The sequence below is a fragment of the Drosophila navojoa genome, chromosome 2 (assembly GCF_054131105.1).
Source record: "Drosophila navojoa isolate 15081-1374.11 chromosome 2, UAZ_NAV_1.0, whole genome shotgun sequence".
NCBI classification, from domain to species: Eukaryota; Metazoa; Arthropoda; class Insecta; order Diptera; family Drosophilidae; genus Drosophila; species Drosophila navojoa.
This window is the reverse complement of record NC_142890.1, coordinates 23,904,524-23,923,619: the sequence shown is the minus strand read 5'-3', so window position 1 is coordinate 23,923,619 and position 19,096 is coordinate 23,904,524. Positions and strand designations below refer to the sequence as shown.

General features: G+C 39.8%; 7 protein-coding genes across 8 annotated transcripts; 3 read left to right on the top strand and 4 right to left on the bottom strand.

The window, feature by feature from the left end:
- The first annotated feature begins 264 nt into the window (after positions 1–264).
- sds22 (protein phosphatase 1 regulatory subunit sds22) lies at positions 265–1,716 on the top strand. The gene has a single exon (XM_018113155.3). It carries the CDS (start codon positions 634–636, stop codon positions 1,624–1,626), a length of 993 nt encoding a protein of 330 aa, XP_017968644.1. The 5' UTR covers positions 265–633; the 3' UTR covers positions 1,627–1,716.
- Positions 1,717–1,800: 84 nt separating this feature from the next.
- Positions 1,801–3,250, bottom strand: CREG (Cellular Repressor of E1A-stimulated Genes). 2 transcript variants are annotated; one of them, XM_030390965.2, is made up of 4 exons: positions 3,070–3,250; positions 2,351–2,795; positions 2,191–2,272; positions 1,801–2,130 (listed from the first exon to the last, which is right to left on the bottom strand). In XM_030390965.2, the coding sequence occupies exons 2-4, from the start codon at positions 2,780–2,782 to the stop codon at positions 2,021–2,023; spliced, it is 624 nt and encodes a 207-aa protein (XP_030246825.1). In that variant the 5' UTR covers positions 2,783–2,795; positions 3,070–3,250; the 3' UTR covers positions 1,801–2,020. The 2 variants fall into 2 exon arrangements, with proteins under 2 accessions (XP_030246825.1, XP_017968645.1); XM_018113156.3 differs by lacking the exon at positions 3,070–3,250 and having other exon boundaries at positions 2,351–2,902.
- A 298-nt stretch (positions 3,251–3,548) lies between these two features.
- Sur-8 (leucine-rich repeat protein shoc-2) lies at positions 3,549–10,182 on the bottom strand. Its single transcript, XM_089256064.1, has 3 exons — positions 10,159–10,182; positions 7,449–7,986; positions 3,549–7,386 (listed from the first exon to the last, which is right to left on the bottom strand). The coding sequence occupies exons 2-3, from the start codon at positions 7,876–7,878 to the stop codon at positions 5,942–5,944; spliced, it is 1,875 nt and encodes a 624-aa protein (XP_089112190.1). The 5' UTR covers positions 7,879–7,986; positions 10,159–10,182; the 3' UTR covers positions 3,549–5,941.
- Positions 10,183–12,078: 1,896 nt separating this feature from the next.
- LOC108659964 (uncharacterized) lies at positions 12,079–12,971 on the bottom strand. The gene is made up of 3 exons (XM_018113158.3): positions 12,800–12,971; positions 12,598–12,723; positions 12,079–12,531 (listed from the first exon to the last, which is right to left on the bottom strand). Exons 1-3 carry the CDS (start codon positions 12,942–12,944, stop codon positions 12,461–12,463), a joined length of 342 nt encoding a protein of 113 aa, XP_017968647.2. The 5' UTR covers positions 12,945–12,971; the 3' UTR covers positions 12,079–12,460.
- Positions 12,948–13,901, bottom strand: LOC108659962 (salivary glue protein Sgs-5). The gene is made up of 3 exons (XM_018113157.3): positions 13,516–13,901; positions 13,268–13,447; positions 12,948–13,199 (listed from the first exon to the last, which is right to left on the bottom strand). Exons 1-3 carry the CDS (start codon positions 13,733–13,735, stop codon positions 13,162–13,164), a joined length of 438 nt encoding a protein of 145 aa, XP_017968646.1. The 5' UTR covers positions 13,736–13,901; the 3' UTR covers positions 12,948–13,161.
- A 2,731-nt stretch (positions 13,902–16,632) lies between these two features.
- LOC108659965 (vasotab) lies at positions 16,633–17,447 on the top strand. Its single transcript, XM_018113159.2, has 2 exons — positions 16,633–17,110; positions 17,244–17,447. The coding sequence occupies exons 1-2, from the start codon at positions 16,918–16,920 to the stop codon at positions 17,300–17,302; spliced, it is 252 nt and encodes an 83-aa protein (XP_017968648.1). The 5' UTR covers positions 16,633–16,917; the 3' UTR covers positions 17,303–17,447.
- Positions 17,448–17,470: 23 nt separating this feature from the next.
- Positions 17,471–18,774, top strand: LOC108659959 (cathepsin D). Its single transcript, XM_018113154.3, has one exon. It carries the CDS (start codon positions 17,607–17,609, stop codon positions 18,738–18,740), a length of 1,134 nt encoding a protein of 377 aa, XP_017968643.1. The 5' UTR covers positions 17,471–17,606; the 3' UTR covers positions 18,741–18,774.
- The last annotated feature ends 322 nt before the right edge of the window (positions 18,775–19,096 follow it).

Sequence of the window (19,096 nt, the reverse complement as noted above, 5' to 3'; positions counted from 1 at the left end):
CTAGACAGAACTAAAAACTGTAATAATAGTATTAAATGTATATTTAATATAATAATTTTAATGCAAACCAAAATATGAGTCATAAATTATTTATTTCCTACTTAACAAAATTTATTATTACAGCTCTTATGAGCTGCATACCTATCTCAGCAACTATCTCGCAACACTGAATTTTAAACTTTTTACCCTTTTTCAACACTAAATAGAATTCAGCTGAAATGCAACAATAATCTGGCTTCTGCGTCAGGTACGCTGATAAGAATAACATGCGAAACGATCAAAATTTTTGCAGCAAGTGCAACAATTTAATTTTTGAAAATTTTTATTTGATTTACAACTCAATATATTCGATAAAATTCAGATATAAACTTAGACATTTATTATAGCTAAAACATTATTTGATAATTTCTATTGACAACCAAAAATGAGAAATACGCCTATATGAGTTGCATACCTAGCACAGTGAAATCCCTTACCACACTGATTTGCCAATTTTTTTCGTACACTTTTGCAACACTAAGTAACATTCGGCAAATAATAGGAAAAACCAACAAGAAAATCGTCGAGCAGGGCAAGCGGCATTTATAATTTATTAAATTTGTACATATAATTAAGAAAACGTACAGCATTCTTATGAGTATGGCTGACGGCGACAATGCAGTCCCGATTAGTGGAGAAGAGAAGCCAACGGCCGGCATGCAGATCATTCCGGGAGAGCTAGTGGCGTCAATCGAGGAAATCGTGATGATTGATCCCGAGTGCTATGAATTAGATCTGAATCATCGTCGTATCGATAAGCTGGAAAATTTCGAGCCGTTGAAACAGATCGAACGATTGTATCTACGATGGAACCTCATCAAAAAGATAGAAAACCTGGACACGCTAAAAACCCTGGTGGAGCTGGAACTGTATGATAACCAGATCACAAAAATTGAGAATCTAGACAATTTGGTCAACCTGGAAATACTCGACCTCAGCTTCAATCGTCTGACCAAAATCGAGAATTTGGACAAGCTGGTGAAACTAGAGAAGCTCTACTTTGTGGCCAACAAACTAACTGTCATTGAGAACTTGGGTATGTTGACCAATCTGACAATGTTGGAGCTAGGCGACAACAAGCTGAAGAAGATTGAGAATATCGAGACACTGGTGAATCTGCGTCAGCTATTTCTAGGCAAGAACAAAATCGCAAAAATTGAAAATCTAGATACGCTAGTCAACCTGGAGATACTGAGTCTCCAGGCAAATCGTATTATCAAGATCGAGAACCTGGAGAAGCTGACCAATCTAAAGGAGCTGTACATATCAGAGAATGGCATCGAAACCATTGAGAACCTGTCCGAGAACAAGTGTCTGGACACACTTGATTTGGCCAAAAACAGATTGAAGGTTATTGCCAACCTGGAGGCGTTGCAGCAGCTCGAAGAGCTCTGGTTAAACGACAATGGGATCGACAACTGGAAAAATCTCGAGGTACTGAAGGTCAACAAAGCCTTGCAGACGATCTATCTGGAACATAACCCCGTGGCCACAGATGTACGCTATCGCTCCAAGCTACGCGACATCCTGCCCCAGTTACAGAAAATAGATGCCACCCTCTGCGTGCTGCCGGGACAACATGCGTAACGTCCTGGCACATGGCAATTATCGAATCCAATGATTATATTAAACACCTAAATCTAAACTTACAATATATATTCAAAACGTTACAAGTAATTGTTCTTTTTTTCCGAGAGTACAGTGTACACACGAAATCCACCTTGTTCGCAATGTAATACCCTTCCATAGTATAAACACATATAGCATACATATACACTTTTATCACCATTTGTTCTATATTATTTTAAAGCTTATCACATGCAAAGTCCGATAGAGAAGAGAAAGAGGGCGAGACGGAAAGCACGTAGGATCGCTTGTTCAGTAGAGCGTTGTATAGACATTTGCTTATCACTATATACATTTCTTGGATTGTAAACAAAAGACTTTTGGGTCTTATAGGGAGACCTACTCGAACCCAGTCTTAAATTTTAATTGCATAGTAGTCCGAGGCGTTGACCTGGTGCGGTCCGCCATAGAAGTCCAGCACGAATATATTCTGAATGTCGAGTTCGCAGAGATAGAAGTTGTGTTCTAAAAATGAAGTATTTAAAATTTAGTCAGTCATTTCCACATAGCATTTGCCACGCATACCTTTTATCCATTTTGCCGCTGCCGGATGACGAGCTATAAATGTATTAAGGGCTGGAGTGTAGCTGGGTTCATCCTTCGGGAGCTATTAAATCGGATTCATAACATAATATATAATGTATAATTTATATTTTGAAGCATTTCACAGCTCAGCTTTACATACCTTTTTGACCTGACCGCTGATTATGACGCGCGCACAGGTAGGCTCCATTGGATCCTTGTTGGCATTCTTGCAGTTCAGCGTCTGCTCATCCGTAAACAGGAAAGTTACTTTGTTATTGTTCTGCCAGTCCGGACCCGTGAAGTCCAGGTCGGTGAGCAGGAAACGAATCACGCCCGAAGACTTGCCCTCCAGACTATTGTCATCAATTGAGATAATGTTCACCATGGGATAGTCTTTCACAATTTTATTGGTCGAAATGCTGCCCACAGACGCCCAATTGGCGCGATGGACCAATTGACGCGCGATCTTTGCATGATTCAATATCAGCTGCCGTTTATACTCGGCTATAATCTGAGCATCCCGATACGCCGAGTACGCCTGCGAATGGCCAATGGATACGCAGGCAACAAAAAACAGCAATAACACTTGCATTGTGCTGGGGAAACTGCGAAAAGATCAGAGTTCGGTACGGAAGATGGATAAGAATTGCTTTTGATATGCGCACTGCGAAGCGCTCAACGAGAATGCGACACTTTTAAAGGCAAGACCTTATCAAGTCGAATCGAAATTCATTATTTCAATATAAAACAATGAATATTTATATATACATATACGCATTAATCAACTGTGCCAAAAGAACAAAGAGAAGTACTGGAGCTTCTTTAAAGCGTTATCAATTCCAATTTCATACACAGTTTACATTTGTCCAAGAAACTTACCTGCCCACTTACTGCTTATTTGATAAAACTGTTTACTCTAGTCCTTAAACGGCTTTTGTTTGCACTATTAATTTGGTTGCAAACTGCGTTGTTTTCTTCCACACGCTGACTGGCAGAATGATGCGAGCACTTGAGCTTTTATTATCGCATTTTGTAAGTTTGTGAGTAAGCGACTGAGGTAGACAAAGAGAGGCATCGCTGGAGAGTGTGAGAAAGCGAACAGCTGTTTTGTAAGCGTATGATTTATACTGTTACACTCACGCTCAACTCTTTTGAGCTCGGCTCCAGCACCACTGTTAAGAGACTCATATTCTTTAACAGAATTATAAGTTAACACTGGGCATTCCAGCACACATTAACATTTTTAACAGTGATCTCGCGAGTCTTTTAGCAGTGACCTCACACGATTGAGTGAATCGTTTAGCAGTGCATGCAGATCACACAAAGCTTCGCAGATTAGTGGGTTGAACTGCTCGGTGTTTTAACATTGAATTTTAACATAATGTTTATTTCTCAAATATGTTTTGTATGTTTAGGAATATCTTTACATTTTGACTTTATCGAATCCATCGCTCTAGTCTAACATATATTTCGTACATTTACTAACATCTCAATTTTCATCGTCAAATTTATGTTAGTTTGTATTTTTGCTCATTTCTAAATTCAATATTATATGTTTAATGTGTGTGCTTCAGGTGTGCGAACAATTTGTAACATTTATTAAACTATTTTGTTAAGTTTTCATTTATCTTATTTATTTTTGTTTTGTACCTTTTGCATTTTACGATTTTCGTACTTTGTTTACTATTTTTGTTAAGCGTTTTGTAATTCAATTACAATGGTATGAGTATAATATCTTATATCTTGAGATAAAACATATATGTATGTATGTGTGTATGTAATTGTTTGTATGTATGAATAGCATTCAAGTGTTTCTAAAAAATAGTCGTATATGTATATGTATGCCTATGTAAAATATGTATGTATGTAAAAGTATATAGCATGATTCATGCATGTATTATAGTATTTAAAGTTAGTTTCGTTGATTCAGATGTACTTTGTATTCAAAAATGATTCTTAAAGCCCTTTTGCGTTGCGACAGAGAGCAGCTCAATGGCATGCCGTATGTGGTCTTTTAATTATGTTTGAAATGAGAGAACAACTTGTAGTTTTCGCCTAAGAAAAATAAATAATTATGAATCCTGAGCTGTTTAGACATCAACTTCATTAAACACACTTTGACAATTATTATATGGGCCAAGAATCAGCTCATAATCTTTGACATATCCGAGTTTGAAACCAGAACTGATTTCAAAATATTTTAAAAAGTGAAAAATCTTATATTGCATAAAAAAAAACACTTTGCCTTAAAAATCAATTTTTTAGCTTCTTACAAATTTGTACTCTCTCAACGAGACATCGTCTGTTGGAAACTCAATAGACGAAGTCCCAGGAACAAAGACATCGAACTGTCTATATCTTCGATCTAGTTCTGAGTACCTCAAATGTACTAGGAAAACGGGATTCCTTGTTGAATTGCTCTACTGGTTCGGATTTACTCGTATAGTCTGATTCTTGGTTACCAAATCATGTTAAATATATGTATATATGTCTACAATGTCAGAATGTCTCCAGTTCAATTGTTATCTATATGTATATAGTATGTATATCGACTTATATAGCTCGCTTATCAAATAGGTGGCATTATACTCTTGCAAGTATGTGTGTTTTTCTTTGTCTGCCATACAAAAATTGTATGCGATTATTATTTTTGTTTCTTATTAACCAAAAGTTTCGAAATCAAATTTAACAATTATTTTTTACACACGCACACACATTGACATAGTTTTTTTTTTCCTATTTTTTGTTTTTATTTTTATTAACATTCAAGTGTTTAATATACTTATAATGCCTGTGCTTTTATATAAACTAAGATACCGCGCTACAAGCAGATCCACAAACATGTACTTATATATATATACATGTATATATATATAGGGTGCACCATATCAATATAGTCTTGCTTGAAGCGCTCAAAAAAACTTTCAATGGTAATCAAATTAATAATACTTTTCATTTAGTTTTTATACTCGTGTACAAAGTACGTTAATAATTATTTTCTTTTTATATATATGCATGTATATATATAATTTTGTTTTATTTAATTTTTTAATTCTTTTTTTTCCAAACAATTCCATGGCGCTTGCGTATATTTATGTGTTTTTGAACATTCGATTTAGCTTTCCTTAATGACAGTTAGTTTTTGTTTTTATTTTTTCTTTTTTGTTAATGTCTTTAAACGAGTATCGAACGAAACGAAAAAAGTATTTGTTCTTTTTTAAAGCTTTAATATAATTAAATTAGATTTAGTTTCGTTTGTTTGTGAGTGTTTTTTTTTTTTTCATGACTAGCTTGGAAGCATACAACTAAAACCTAAACGTTGAGGACCAAGTCAGATGTCGCTAAGCAGCTTCGAACGTGTGAACTTAAGAGTTAAACATAAGGTAAAAGCAAATCGGGGCAGTTTTACAATACGCGGGACGTTGGTATAACAATTTGTTTAAAGCTATCATTTGCCAGGCAACGCACTCCAGTCGGGATATTCTGTGTGTATTCTGTTTATGGTGTGCTTGTTTATGGGGAGGGGTGTGGCCCATAGGCATGACCGGGATGGGGGTGGGGCTGGGGCTGGGGCTGGGGCTAACATGGATTGCTAAACTTAGCAAAGCTCGCACCGTTAGCGCCGCTCACTGGTCCGCTCATTGGTGGAGCGAGCCGCCTGCTTACCCTGCGTCTGTTGCGCCGCCTGCAGCTCGTACTGATAGTAGCAGTCGCTGCCAACGTAAACGGTGCGCCAGACGCCATCCACATCTCACATCTGCCGATAGGGTGAGTGCATCTTGAGCCATTGTAGCACAAGCGATGGGCCGCCAGCTTGGATCTCGGGCGGAATGGTGCCCAGCGGGCATTTGTCAATGTTCAAATACTTTAGATTCTGGCACAGCGCCAGCTCGAAGGGTAACTTCTCCAGGCCTGGATTTTGATTGATATAGAGGTTCTCCAGGCTCTCCAACGAGCCAATCTCCTCGGGTAAAAATTGTAGATTGTTCTCGCTAACAGAAAGATGCGTTAGATTGCTCAAATGGCCAATGCTACGCGGCAGCATCGTTATCTGATTAGTCTGCAATATCAGTCGCTGCAGCTCGTGCAGCAGGCCAACTTCGTGCGGGAGCACCTCGATGCGATTCTCCTCCAGATCCAGGATGCGCAACTTGCGCAAGTTGCCAATGGTGTTGGGTATCTTCTTGAGCATGTTGTTGGACAGTATGAGTATTTCCAAGTTCTGCAGATTCATGATATCGTCGGGCAGCTTCTGCAACGCATTGGTGGCCAGGTTCAGCTCTACCATGTTCACCCAGGTGCCCACATCCAGCGGCAGGGCAGTTAGCATGTTCTCCTTCATATTCAGCTTTGTCAGGCCCTTGGCGCGCGAGAATATGCCATACGGTATCTTGTCAATACGATTGTGCTCCAGATTAATGCTATAGACATTGGTGAACTGCGCCGGCCCACCAGTCGGATAGCTGGTGAACTGATTGCGCGACAATGTGATTGTGGTCAACGCACTTAGGCTAGCGAGCATGCCGTCTGGCAGCAGCGTGATGCCGTTGCCCTCCACATTGAACTCGTCCATGCTCTTGCAGTTCTTCAGCGAAACGGGCACGCAGCTCAGTCGGTTGTAGCGCAGGCCCAGCCGCACCAGCGACTTCAGATTGCCAATGCTGTCCGGTATGTCCAGCAGCTCGTTGTGCTGCAAGTCGAGCGCATTCAGATTCACACAGTTGCCAATGTCATCCGGCAGGTGCTCCAAGTGATTGTGCGACACATCCAGCGTTGTCAGATTCACCAGCGAGCCGATCGCGCTGCCCAGCTCCTTGATTTTGTTCTCCCGCAGACTGAGCATGGTGAGGTTGACCAGCTGGCGCAGATCATCTGCCACGGCAGTGATTCGATTGAAGCGCAGATATAGGGTTGTCAGTGAGCGCAGTTGATAAATTACTGGCGGTATTTCGGCCAGCTTATTGTGGCGCAGATCCAGCACCTTGAGCTGCGTACAGTTCCTCAGCGACTCTGGCAGCGATGTCAGCGAGTTCTCGTTCAAGGCCAAATTGCGCAAGTTGACCAAGCATCCAATTTCCGCCGGCAGCTGCACTATCTTGTTGCTATACAGATAGAGTTCGGTGAGATGGACGCACTCCCTGACCGTCGTCGGTAGGACTGTGATTGACGACTTGCTCAAGTCCAGCAGCTTGATGCCTGGAATGCAGAGTTTATTAATATCCGAGTTGGCTTTTAATTAGTCTGCTTCGTCAACTCACCTTCGTCACGGCAGCGCTGCAGTGCCTTGATCACATCCTGATCCGCCTGAATATTCTTCACAATCTTCTTTGTGGTGGGCTTGGGTTTGTTTGATTCCGGGTGCTTGACCGTCACCATTTTGGGACGTGTCTCGGGCGGCATGTTTGCGTTGTTTTCGTTATATGTCAGATTGTGTCCGTTGCTGCTTGTCGTATTGCCTCCGGCACCGTTCACAGTGCTTCGATTCCTAAGTGTGGGCGTTGTGGTGTCCGCTCCGCAACCGCCGCCGCCTCTACTACTACCTCCTCCTCCGCCACCGCTGCCGCCGCCGCCGCCTCCGCCAAAACAATGCGTAACCTCAGAGGGACTGCTCCCGTTATTCTCTCCGTTCCCCGTGGACGATAGCGATGTAGTCGATGCGGTCGCACCAGCCGAGGAGCACAAGTTCATAATTTTGCCCAGTCTTGCGGTCGCCGGCGACAATGCGTTGCCCAGAAGTATGCCAAAGCGACAACAGCAATTGCTCCAGCCGCAGCCAGTGGAACTCGTTGCTTTTCCCTGCAACGTTCAGATAAAGACAAGCAGTGAGACAGCCGTAAAGTGTGGAGTGTAAGCTGTTTATTGTTGCAGTTTATCAATTGTGCGTCAGACCCGGCCACAGGCCAATAAAAAGACAAGACACGACGTGCGTCATCATCAATGGCTAACCCGCCGCCCCAAGCCCCCAGGCCCCAGACCTCAGACCCCGTGCTACAGCCCACAGCCCACACCCACCCAAGCAATTTATTACTTTTGCTTTTGTTTCTCGGTCCTTATTAACATGCGCTCCAACAAGTTGCCCATAAACTTTGCTGAAACTCTACGCACGAATCAATAAGCATGCCCACAGTCACCACAAAAACAATTCGTTCACCTTATCCAATTTGGCTAGTAAACGAATCACAATCAATTTAATAGAACAAAAATAATACAAAAGTAACAAACAATGAAAAAATATTTAAGGAAGGTATTTTTAACATTTGATAATTTTTAATATTTACTAAAACGAAATGAATAAATGTGATTATACTAAATTGATCATACACAAACAGTTTGAGACGTAATACTTAGAATACTAGTAGTACTGATAACAAAAAGTAAGAGTGTCAATAGCGCTTGACTGGGGTACACCCTGTCTAGATAGATAATTTCCTTCCTATGTATGTTTACAACAATATATATGTAGGTGATTACCTATTGATCTGCATTGGTCTATACATATTGCAGTAAAGCATTCCCACGTACAAACTTTACTGCTTCAAGTTTACTTGAAGTAGGTAATCGATCTCCATTGGTTTTCTTATCCCAAATATGACAATGAAACATTAACCAATGCAAAAAAAAATTTGAAAAAAAAAAAAACAGGACAGTAAAGTGTAATCTGACTACTCTTTTATTAATATAATATCCTGAAGCATAAACACCCTTTTCAACCGAAACCTTGGAAGTGCATTGGGTCAATATGTTGATTTTTATTCTCAATGGTGGTCCTTACAGTTCAAGCGTCTTTTAATAACATTATAGAGATTTATATCATATAGAAATCTAGTCAATTATGAGCATGTTAATGATAGCTCAAAATAACTCTACCTTTTAACAAATATTGTATATTATAGAGCTATTATTTGGCTGTATTCTTTTATTTCCTTCACCCTCTCATCCTCGCTCGCTGTCTGCTATAGATAGATATTAATTCAGCATTTTGCTTTATGCATCTGTATATATTTAATATATTATATTCAATTTATTATTGGTTTAACCAGGCATAATAAGTTTACAGCGCACATTAATTAAGTGCATTTGTATCCCTAGCGACCTGCCCACACATAATTAATGTGCAACTACCGCAAACTTCAGAAACGGGTGACATCAACGCACACGAGCGGACTGCAGCCATCCGTCCGCCCGCCCATCCGCCCACACAAATGCTGCATAAATGGCCATGTGGCTGGCTGAGTGTCAAGGTCAGAGGAGCTGACAATTCCTAGAAGACCAATGCCAAAGGTGAAGAGCGGACATAAAAACACCAACAATAACGTGTGCGATGGCAAGAGAAACCTCAAATTACCGTTATATGGCATCACGCATGACCACCAACACACTCACACGCACACGCACATCCACGCACACACACACACACACACCCAGCAGACGTATGCAAAGAGGGGCCACCGCACACACAGCTTTGTGCATTATTCGAATTTGAACCTATCAAATTTCGCACAAATCATAACCGGGTACATAAGCCTGTGTACACACTTACATAGTATATGTATATGTTATGTGTGTGTGGATGTATGCATCTATATATGGGAAACAGTTCAGAATATTTTACTTGAATATTGTAGCTGGCAAGCATTGCGGAATTTTTGCTCGCAACTTATTTGATAACGAGCTAAACATAACAAAAGGCTGGGTAAGTCAGTTCATTTTGATTCTGCTGCCGCGGCTGCTTCTGATTCATGACAAATTGCCAGTGCTTCTTCAATCTTCTCTGATAATTATGGGGTATTGTGCGCTATTCCTTCTTTATATTCAGCCGTCTTCTTCATGTTGTTGTTGTTGTTGTCATATCGTCGCATAAATTTCGCAGCGCTGCGCTGCGCTGTTGTTGTGGGTGGCGGAAACGAAACGAAGCAACTGCACAATAGTGATGCGTAATGTGTATGTATGTAGGTATGCATGGATTACCTGCGACTTTTGAGTGAATCGTTCATTGGCTGCAAATACATACATCTGCACTAAAGATATAGAACACCTGATAACTAGCCACAAGTTACCGATTAGTTCTTATCTTGACGATAGCATATCTGCCTACTCTGTTATCAGAGTTACTATTTGCAATTTCATACAATATTCACATACACTGCAGACAGCTAAAATCACATTATAATCCAAGTCACTTCCATTGGTCATCTCCAATAAACAATTCCCATACAAACAATATACACACACCTACGCGCGTACATACACACACTCACAGGTCATCTGCAACATTAACACTTACGGTTTCTAGTTCACATCCATTTATTATCTTTAGAATTAACTTGTTTATCTATTTTTTTTTCCTTCTTGTAAGTCCACAATCAAAAATCTCAGTAGCGGCAGCTACCAAAGAACAACGCAAATGAGCTACGAATGTTTTTTACATTTGTGGCCACTCAAAAGCATCAAACAGTTACTAAAATGTTATTAACAGCGCGTAAACATTTGCCTCTGGTAAAAATTCCGTTACATTAGATTGATTTTTCACTCAATTTTAAATTGTTTTTAAGTGTGTCATGTTAAGCAGATGGGAGGAAAATCAATGCTTTGATTCATTTATATTAAAGGGTACGCAATTATTTTTTTTATCATAAATAATAGAAATACTCATACAGAAATATAACAGAACAGCTGTTGCACGATTATTTTTCTACATAAAAAATTGCACAAGTGAACAGAGAATGATTCGATAAAAATTGGTCTTAACAGCGATACAAATTAAAATGCCTACCAATGAGCGTGAAAAATGATTTGAAACACAGATGGCGCTATCAATATTTCAAAGTATCAAATATTGTGCGATTTTATTGAACTAAAACAATATATAAAGAAATTTGAAAAAGAAACAAATATATAAAGGCCGTTTATGAAACATATTAAAAAACTCGCGTTCAGTGTAAATATATGATGAAATTGATTAATTGAAAGCATATATGAGTTATCAGCAATGAGATTCGAATTTTACATTTTGTCGCGCCAACATGGACATAATTGGAATTGCGCAGTTTAAATTACGACCTAGAACTTGTGGGAGGCCAACTGCAATGCACTCTCCCACTTGGCGGCATTTAAATCTCTCGTGGTCGAGGTCTAGGTCATTGAAGTGTGGCTATTGTTATCCAGTGGCAGGGTCGCACTCTCACATTTACATACGCATTAGACACACACGGACGCGGACACTCTCACTCACTCACTCACTCACATAAACACACACACATGTCCCTACATTGTTTGTTTGCACATATTCGCAAGCTGGCATGTGTGTATATGTGTGTGTGCATGCATGATACAGCCGCACACACAGACTCACAGAGATATAAATGCTCCCATATAAACTCCACCAACACATGCATACCTCAAGCACGTATGTGTGCGTGTGTGTCGTTGTGTGTGCAGACATGTTTGTATAGTTCATACTGCAACAATGGGGCTGAAATGTATGCTTCGAAATGTGGCCAGCGGCTGCTGCTCCACACTCATACGACCGGAACAATCGAGTGAGTGACATGGTATTGTTCTGCATAATTGATGCGCAATTTGTTTGGCTTTGAAATCGAAACTATGTATATGGCTGGTAACTGGCTAAATGTCAAAACAATTAGTAATTGGGCAACTAACCTGTTATTGAATCGCCACGCGAGTAGCTGTAAAATCTTTGGAACCTTCACTGTGAGCAGCCTTCGTCTGTGCGTGTGTGCATATGTGTTTGTGTGTGTGTGTCTCGCTGTGTGTGTTTGTGTGTGTGTTGCAGGTTATATTGCTGCCTGCCTCAAGCGAGTTTTCTTGTCGTTGTCTGCGATTTGTATTATGTACACTTATTTGTTGGTCCTTACACTATGGTGTGACTATGTTAATACAAGAGGATATTTTATTCAGTGGTCGCGTTCGCCGTTATTTTTCTTCTTTTTGGTATAAATTTAGATCACGAAAAAAGATAGCACATTGTATACGTATACGATTAAAACAGGTCAAAGTTGCGCTTTTAAATTAAATTAAAATGTACGCTTGTTTTAGTTGTGGCGTGACGAGACGACAGTTTAGCCAGAGAGAAAGTTACACATAAAACAGCAGCAACAGCAGTGGTTGGATATATGTATATCCTGGCGGCTGCCATGCCACAGCCACTTTGAACTATATACATATATTGGAACGCATGCGCGCGGCACTGTGGCGACATCTAGCGTCCATCTCTCACTGCTGCTAGGTGCTGTCGGCCGCGCTGTCGCCGCTAGAGCTCCAATTTTTTAAGGTCCTCGTTGCTTATGAACTCGCAGGCCCTTTTGTATATTACTCGATAGTCTGGAAGAGAGCGAAAGGAACAGAAATTTCTCGATGTTTATTTCCATCACTACTGCACGCACTCACCTTTCTGATATTTGCAGTTATACATGCGCATCACACAGCTGCTGGCGAATGTTCGCAGGCAACCGTCATGCAGGGCACAGACCACGCGATATCCTGTGGGGCAAACGTCGTGACACTTGTTGGGTCCTGTTTGAAAAATGTTGAGAATGAAAATTATGTTATTTGAAAATTTTATTCTGTTTCCGACGAAAAATTGACGCACCTTGCAAAGAGAACAACTGCCCATAGATAGGCCCGATTGAAATTAGCAATGTAAGGAAAATAAGTTTGAAGCCAGGAGCTAGTCCGGTTTTCATTCTGACTTGTTTCTCGTGTGCAATTTTTGTAATGATATTAAAACTCAACATTCATTCGATTTGTCATTTACTTCTGCCGTGTTTATTTGTTTTCAAAAATTGTGTCAATATTTTTATAAAATTTATAAAAATACTTTAACAGTTGTTGGGGGTCAATAACAAGTGATCGGTTCGCACTGCGCCATCCGAGAGCTGTGCACTTTCGTTTTTGTCTGATGAAATATTCAAGTTCCGGTACTTCGACTCAACTCAATTTTAGTTAAGGCACTTATTGCTTGCATTCGCCCTCTTCTACGCTGATATATGCTGCAATGATAATGTTATTTCATATTTAGTGGGGGTATTTCGAGTACAGTTGTTTGATATTTTCATACGTATTCCGTTTACGCAGGAGTGTTGATCCAATAGGCAGCGATTGAGGAAAGTTCTGGTGCTCGTTAAGCGGTCGCCTTCCCTGCCAGTATCTCCGAAAGTGGCACAGACTCCACTGCCCCCCAGTGGGCAGATCTGAATGCAACGTTTCTTACACGCCTCTCTTGATGTCCTCACCAAAGCTAAACGATAGACAGAGATTGTTAAATAAATACATACATATATGCCTAGAAATTCCCATGCAACTCACCCCTCTGGCAGCTGTTCACACGATTGCAGTTCTCCGATGAGAATATGCAGCTATTCTGGAAGCCTCGGCAGAATCCATCGACAATACTCCACACCGGTTCCCTGTAAAAGGGATCACAGCGAAATGCGAGATCGCATTGTCGAGGGCAACACCGGGATAGAGCCGAGCTCAGACTGAAGAATACGGCGCACAGGGCGACGAAGAGCAACAATTTACCCATGTTGCGGTTGTGAAACTAAAATTTTGATCCATCTGAAGCTCGCATTTATACTGATTTGCCTGTCAGTCGTTATCATTTGCGTTGTTTAATTAATCACAATATGTGCTTTTGAGGTAGCTATGTTATACATTTTTGTTGTATTTCATTTCAGTTGTGCAAATTCTCATTTGTGTACGTGTATAAAGCTAAGTATGAAAAAAAAACCGAAACTAAACAGAATAGCTAAAAATTCTATTTAGAAATAATACCCAAAGTAAATATTTTAAATTTCATAATACTTTATGTACGTCACTATTCAAACTATAGAATAGAACAGAAAGCCTAAGTGTTCAGTTGTTCATATCTCAAGATATTTATAATTAAATAAACAATATTTGATGTGTAAATAAAACAAAAATTTCTGATCCAAAAGAGTAGATAGAGAAGCGATAGAGAACTTTTTAGTCAATAATAATTGTATTATTAGATATAATTTTTCTTTTAACATATATTTTTTAATATATAAAAAATATATCTTTATTGTATATGAGATTACTATTACTTCATTAAATAATATTATTAAATAAATTTATATTAGAAAGTTGCAATAAATTTTTGGAAAACAATATGTAATGTAATAAAACAAAAACAATTTAAAAAAAAATATATATTTAATATAGTGCATTTTTTAATCTCTAAGTGCTTCACTCATTCTAAAAGCTTTTGATATATTTTAATTTTATTAAATATATATATGAAAATTTATATTTAAAATCCCTTTCTTCCTAAGACAAAAATTATTATAAACTTGGCTGCAGCTTAGTATTTTAAATTTAAATTCTCTTTAAAGCCAGTTGAGCAATGTACAACAACGAATATACCCTTTATACTAAAAAAAAAAAAAAAAAAAAAAAAAAAAAAAAAAAATATATATATATATATGAATAGCTAATAAAAGTAAGAACTGTAGATTTTTTGTCTTATTTAATTCGCTTTACTTTATTAACGCTCTAAAATGATAATGGGAAGTCTTCTTTTGTAAAATTAATTTCAACCATATTTTATTTTATATACTTCAGGGAAATTGTGAACCTATAAAGCAAAAGTAACAACAGATGAATCAATGAATCTGCCCCAACACAAAGCTCAATAGCAGATTCGAAGGGATTTGTGTATTCAGTTGTAAATAATTTGGCATGAAATTTCAATTTACCATACATTATTTTAATTGCCAAAACACAACAGGCACCTTGCTTTCTGGCAACAATATCTTCTTCAATTGTGCGCTGGACCTGACTTGACTGGACTGTACTGAAGTCGAGTGTACTGGACAGAGAGACGCTTTTGAAAGTCATCCACATGTAGAGATGTTGTTATGCATGTTGTTATACTCTGTAAACATTAAAGATCGAAGATGGTCAGGCACGCCCAACTTTTTAATATTACTTTAAGAATTTTTAACACTTTCATAATTATTATTTTTATCATTTTATTAATCCATGATATTTAGATCTGGTAACGTAGTAATGCAACTGATTTATATACTAATAATAATTAACCTTTCCACAGCAATTTCTAGCTGTAAAGCTCTAAAACATACAGCTCTCAGAAAATTCTTGGAATAAAAACGTTAAGTTTGTATTGTTATTACCGATTAGCCACACGTCTAAAGGGCGAATCGAAAAATCGTCACACTTTAAATTACAGATATTTAGCTAACTATGCCTATAAATACAGTCCGACGTGACGCAGAGTGTATTTAGTTCAGTCCGATTTCAATAACGAAAATTCATAGAGCACGTTTTAGGGTATTTGTTGGCCGGGCACATTCGCTTCTTCTGTGATAACTTTACCGTCGCATGTTTTTGTTTGCCCCTTTCGCCAAAATTGAATACGCTTGAAGCACTTGACTGTACAATGAAAAGGTAATGAATCTCTTCTTCAATTCGACGTCCTCTATTTATATGTAAGCTCACACTAACTAAAGAAGAGTTGCACTTAATATGATTTATGACAATATTTGGCAAACACTTTATTTATTCGGTTTATTGTGCTCATCTGTGTTAGTCCCTTAGTTTTCTCCTTCTCTTCTTTTAAATTCTCCTTAGGCTACTTATGGATATCATTTGTTTTGATTTATGATTATAAAAATGTTTTTATGGGATTTTTTGCACTTTTTGCACTTGTGCTTTTTCCGTCGTTTGGTAGTTGGACAGGGCGTCGTAGTGGTTGGACAGGGCGTCCTTGTAGTCGGACAGGGTGTCGTGGTTCGCTTGGAGGTCGGACAGGGTGTCGTGGTTCGCCTGGTGGTTGGACAGGGTGTCGTGGTTCGCCTGGTGGTCGGACAGGGTGTCGTCGTGGTCGGACAGGTCGTCGTCGTGGTCATGCAGTGCCTCGTTGTGGTCGGGCAAGGCGTCGTGGTCGAGCAAGGCGCCTCGGTTGGCTGCACTATTACTGGATTGTGTGGCTTGTGTGGCCTGTGTGGCTTGTGGGGCCTGTGTGGTTTGTGTGGCCTGTGTGGCTTGTGAGGCCTGTGTGGCCTGTGTGGTATGTATGTCAGTTGTGGTAGATAACAAGGATAGTAACAAGGCTGTATACAACAAATGTTATCGTAGTGAATTCCCATTCCTAAGTCTCCCATCGCAACATGCTCGCGTATGAAATCGCAGTTCGAGGCCTCTACGAGCCACAAGACGCTCCACATCCAACGGGTATACATTGCGGCATACTAGACATTTGACGACCTATTGTTACACCTGCCAGCAATTGCTATGTAACGAATCGATTCGTGGCAGAAAATGAATTTTATAAATGGAAAATCGAATGGTCAATGCGGTTGACCCACAGAAATGTATTATTTCAGTCAAGCCCAGATTAATCTTCAGCTTTGTGCGAGAGAGAGAGAGTCATTCAATAGCTGGCCTCAAGTTTCACACTCGTGTAATTATCTTGCAAGTGAGGTGTAATAAGTACCTGGAAGTGATTGTTCACAGAAATAATAATAGTGTGTTGGTTTATCTGATATACGAATTGGGATTTACTTTTAATTAATATGCTCGCACATCTACGCAGATGACAATTGTTTTGCTCCCCATGCCAGCGTTCTCAGAGAGGAAACCAGTTTTAGCCAAATGCCAAACGGTCGCTATATAAGCAAGCGGATTTTTTGAATATCAAATATTCTATTGTCACTCTCCAACGCGATGAAGTTCTGTTTGGCGTTAATTAGTTTGCTGCTCTGCTTTGCCCAGATATTCGCCGCCTACGAATGTCCGAGCATATGCCCAGCGCTGTATAAGCCTGTCTGTGGACAGGCCACGATCAAGGGAAGGCCGGTGCGCTGCGAGTTCTCAAACAGCTGTGTGATGGGAGTCAATGCATGCACTAAGGGAATCAGTAAGTTACATATTTCTATATATATAATATTGGATATATAACATATGTTTTGAGTGGCAACTTAATTTAGTCTTACGTGAATACATATTTAGTTTATATATATTTTATTTGATTTAATTTTTGTATTTCGCAGACTGGCAGGAATCGCCTTGTAAAGGACTTTCACCACTGTGCGAAGCTCTGAAGAACTAAGTTGATTATTCAAACATGAAAAACACATTGAAAGTTTTTCCTAATTTTTAAATCGAGTCATTATATAAATATTTGTGATAACCGTATTCAAAAATGGGAACATTCCGTATTAAATACCTAAAAAAAACACTCATAGCTATTCCCTTTATTTCCACTTAATATTTTTCTTACTTTTAAATATATTGGTATGCCAAAACACACGTTGTTGCTTGGCCCTAATGGGCTCATTACAGCCAACAGGTGTATTGGCAGCTAACAAAGTCCAGAGCGAAATAGCTCAGTTCTCGGACGAACCTCATCGAAGATGCTACACATGTGTATAATAGTTTTGTACCTACTTCAAGTGTATGTCAGCCCCTTGGCCAAGTCTCTCATGCTCCGAGTGCCACTGGAGGTGAAGGCGAAGCCTTTGGCCAGTCCGCAATTGCACAGTTTTCTGGCAACAGAGACGCTGAAGCTGCCGCTGGATAATAGAGACAATATGGAGTATTATGGGCGCATTAGCATGGGCACGCCCCCACAGCTGTTCAGGGTGATCTTCGACACGGGCTCGGCCAACACGTGGCTGCCTTCAAGCAATTGCCCGGAGAGCAATGTCGCCTGCCAGCTCCACAGTCGCTACAAGGCGCACAAGTCGAGGAGCCACGTGCCAGTCGGTCACAACTACTCGATGGCCTACGGCAGTGGATATGTGAGTGGATATCTGTCGCAGGACACGCTGCGAATGGCGGATGTCGCTGTGCCCGGCGTGACCTTCGGGGAGACGCTGTCGCACTATCAGCCTGCCTTCATTCGGACCACCTTTGATGGCATCGTGGGCCTGGGCTTCGGCGAGATCGGCTGGCGCAACACGACTCCCTTCCTGGAGCTTTTCTGCCAGCAGCATCTCGTCGAGCATTGCCTGTTCTCGGTCTATCTGCGGCGCATGCCCGGCGAGCTGTACGGCGGCGAGATCACATTTGGGGGCATTGACGAGTCCCGCTACCTGGGCGATCTCCACTATGTGCCGTTGTCCAAGGTCGGCTACTGGCAGTTCGAGATGTCCAGCGTGTCTGTGGGCAATCGACAGGTGGCTGAGAGGATTGAAGCCATCTTGGACACGGGCACCTCGTTTATTCTGCTGCCAATCGATCTCTTTGAGGAGCTGCAGAGCGCCATCGGGGCCGTCATTGTGAACGGATCGAGTGTCGTTAGCTGTCAGATGGAGAGTCTGCAAGATGTTTACTTCCATGTCGGAGAGAAGAACTTTACTCTAAGCCCTGCCGACTATGTGGTTAAACTAGAAACTCCCAGTAATACGATCTGTATCGCTGGATTTATGCCGATCGCAGAGAGCTTCTGGGTGCTGGGCGATATATTCCTGACGCGCATTTACAGCGTTTTCGATGCAGATGCCAAACGAGTTGGCTTTGCCGATGCAGTTATCGAGGAGAATTAGCATAATATTAATAATGATAAAGAAAGGTAAAATATTCATTTTTAAAGGTGTACCAAATAATGTTTCTATATATTTGGGTATAAAGTTGGGCTATTAAAACATAAGCAGTGCTACTAAACTGATTAGGTTTGATATTTTTAAGAAGAATTTAAGTTTAGATAAATTTAAATTTGTTGCATAAAAAAAAAAAAAAAAAAAAAAAAATTATACACATATATAATATAATATAATATAATAAAAGAAAATAATTGTAATTAAATAAAATAAAATAAAGCAAAAATAAATAAAAATGATAATTATTATATTATTAGTATTAATGTGATTTATTATGATTATTTTCATAATTTCTCTACCTT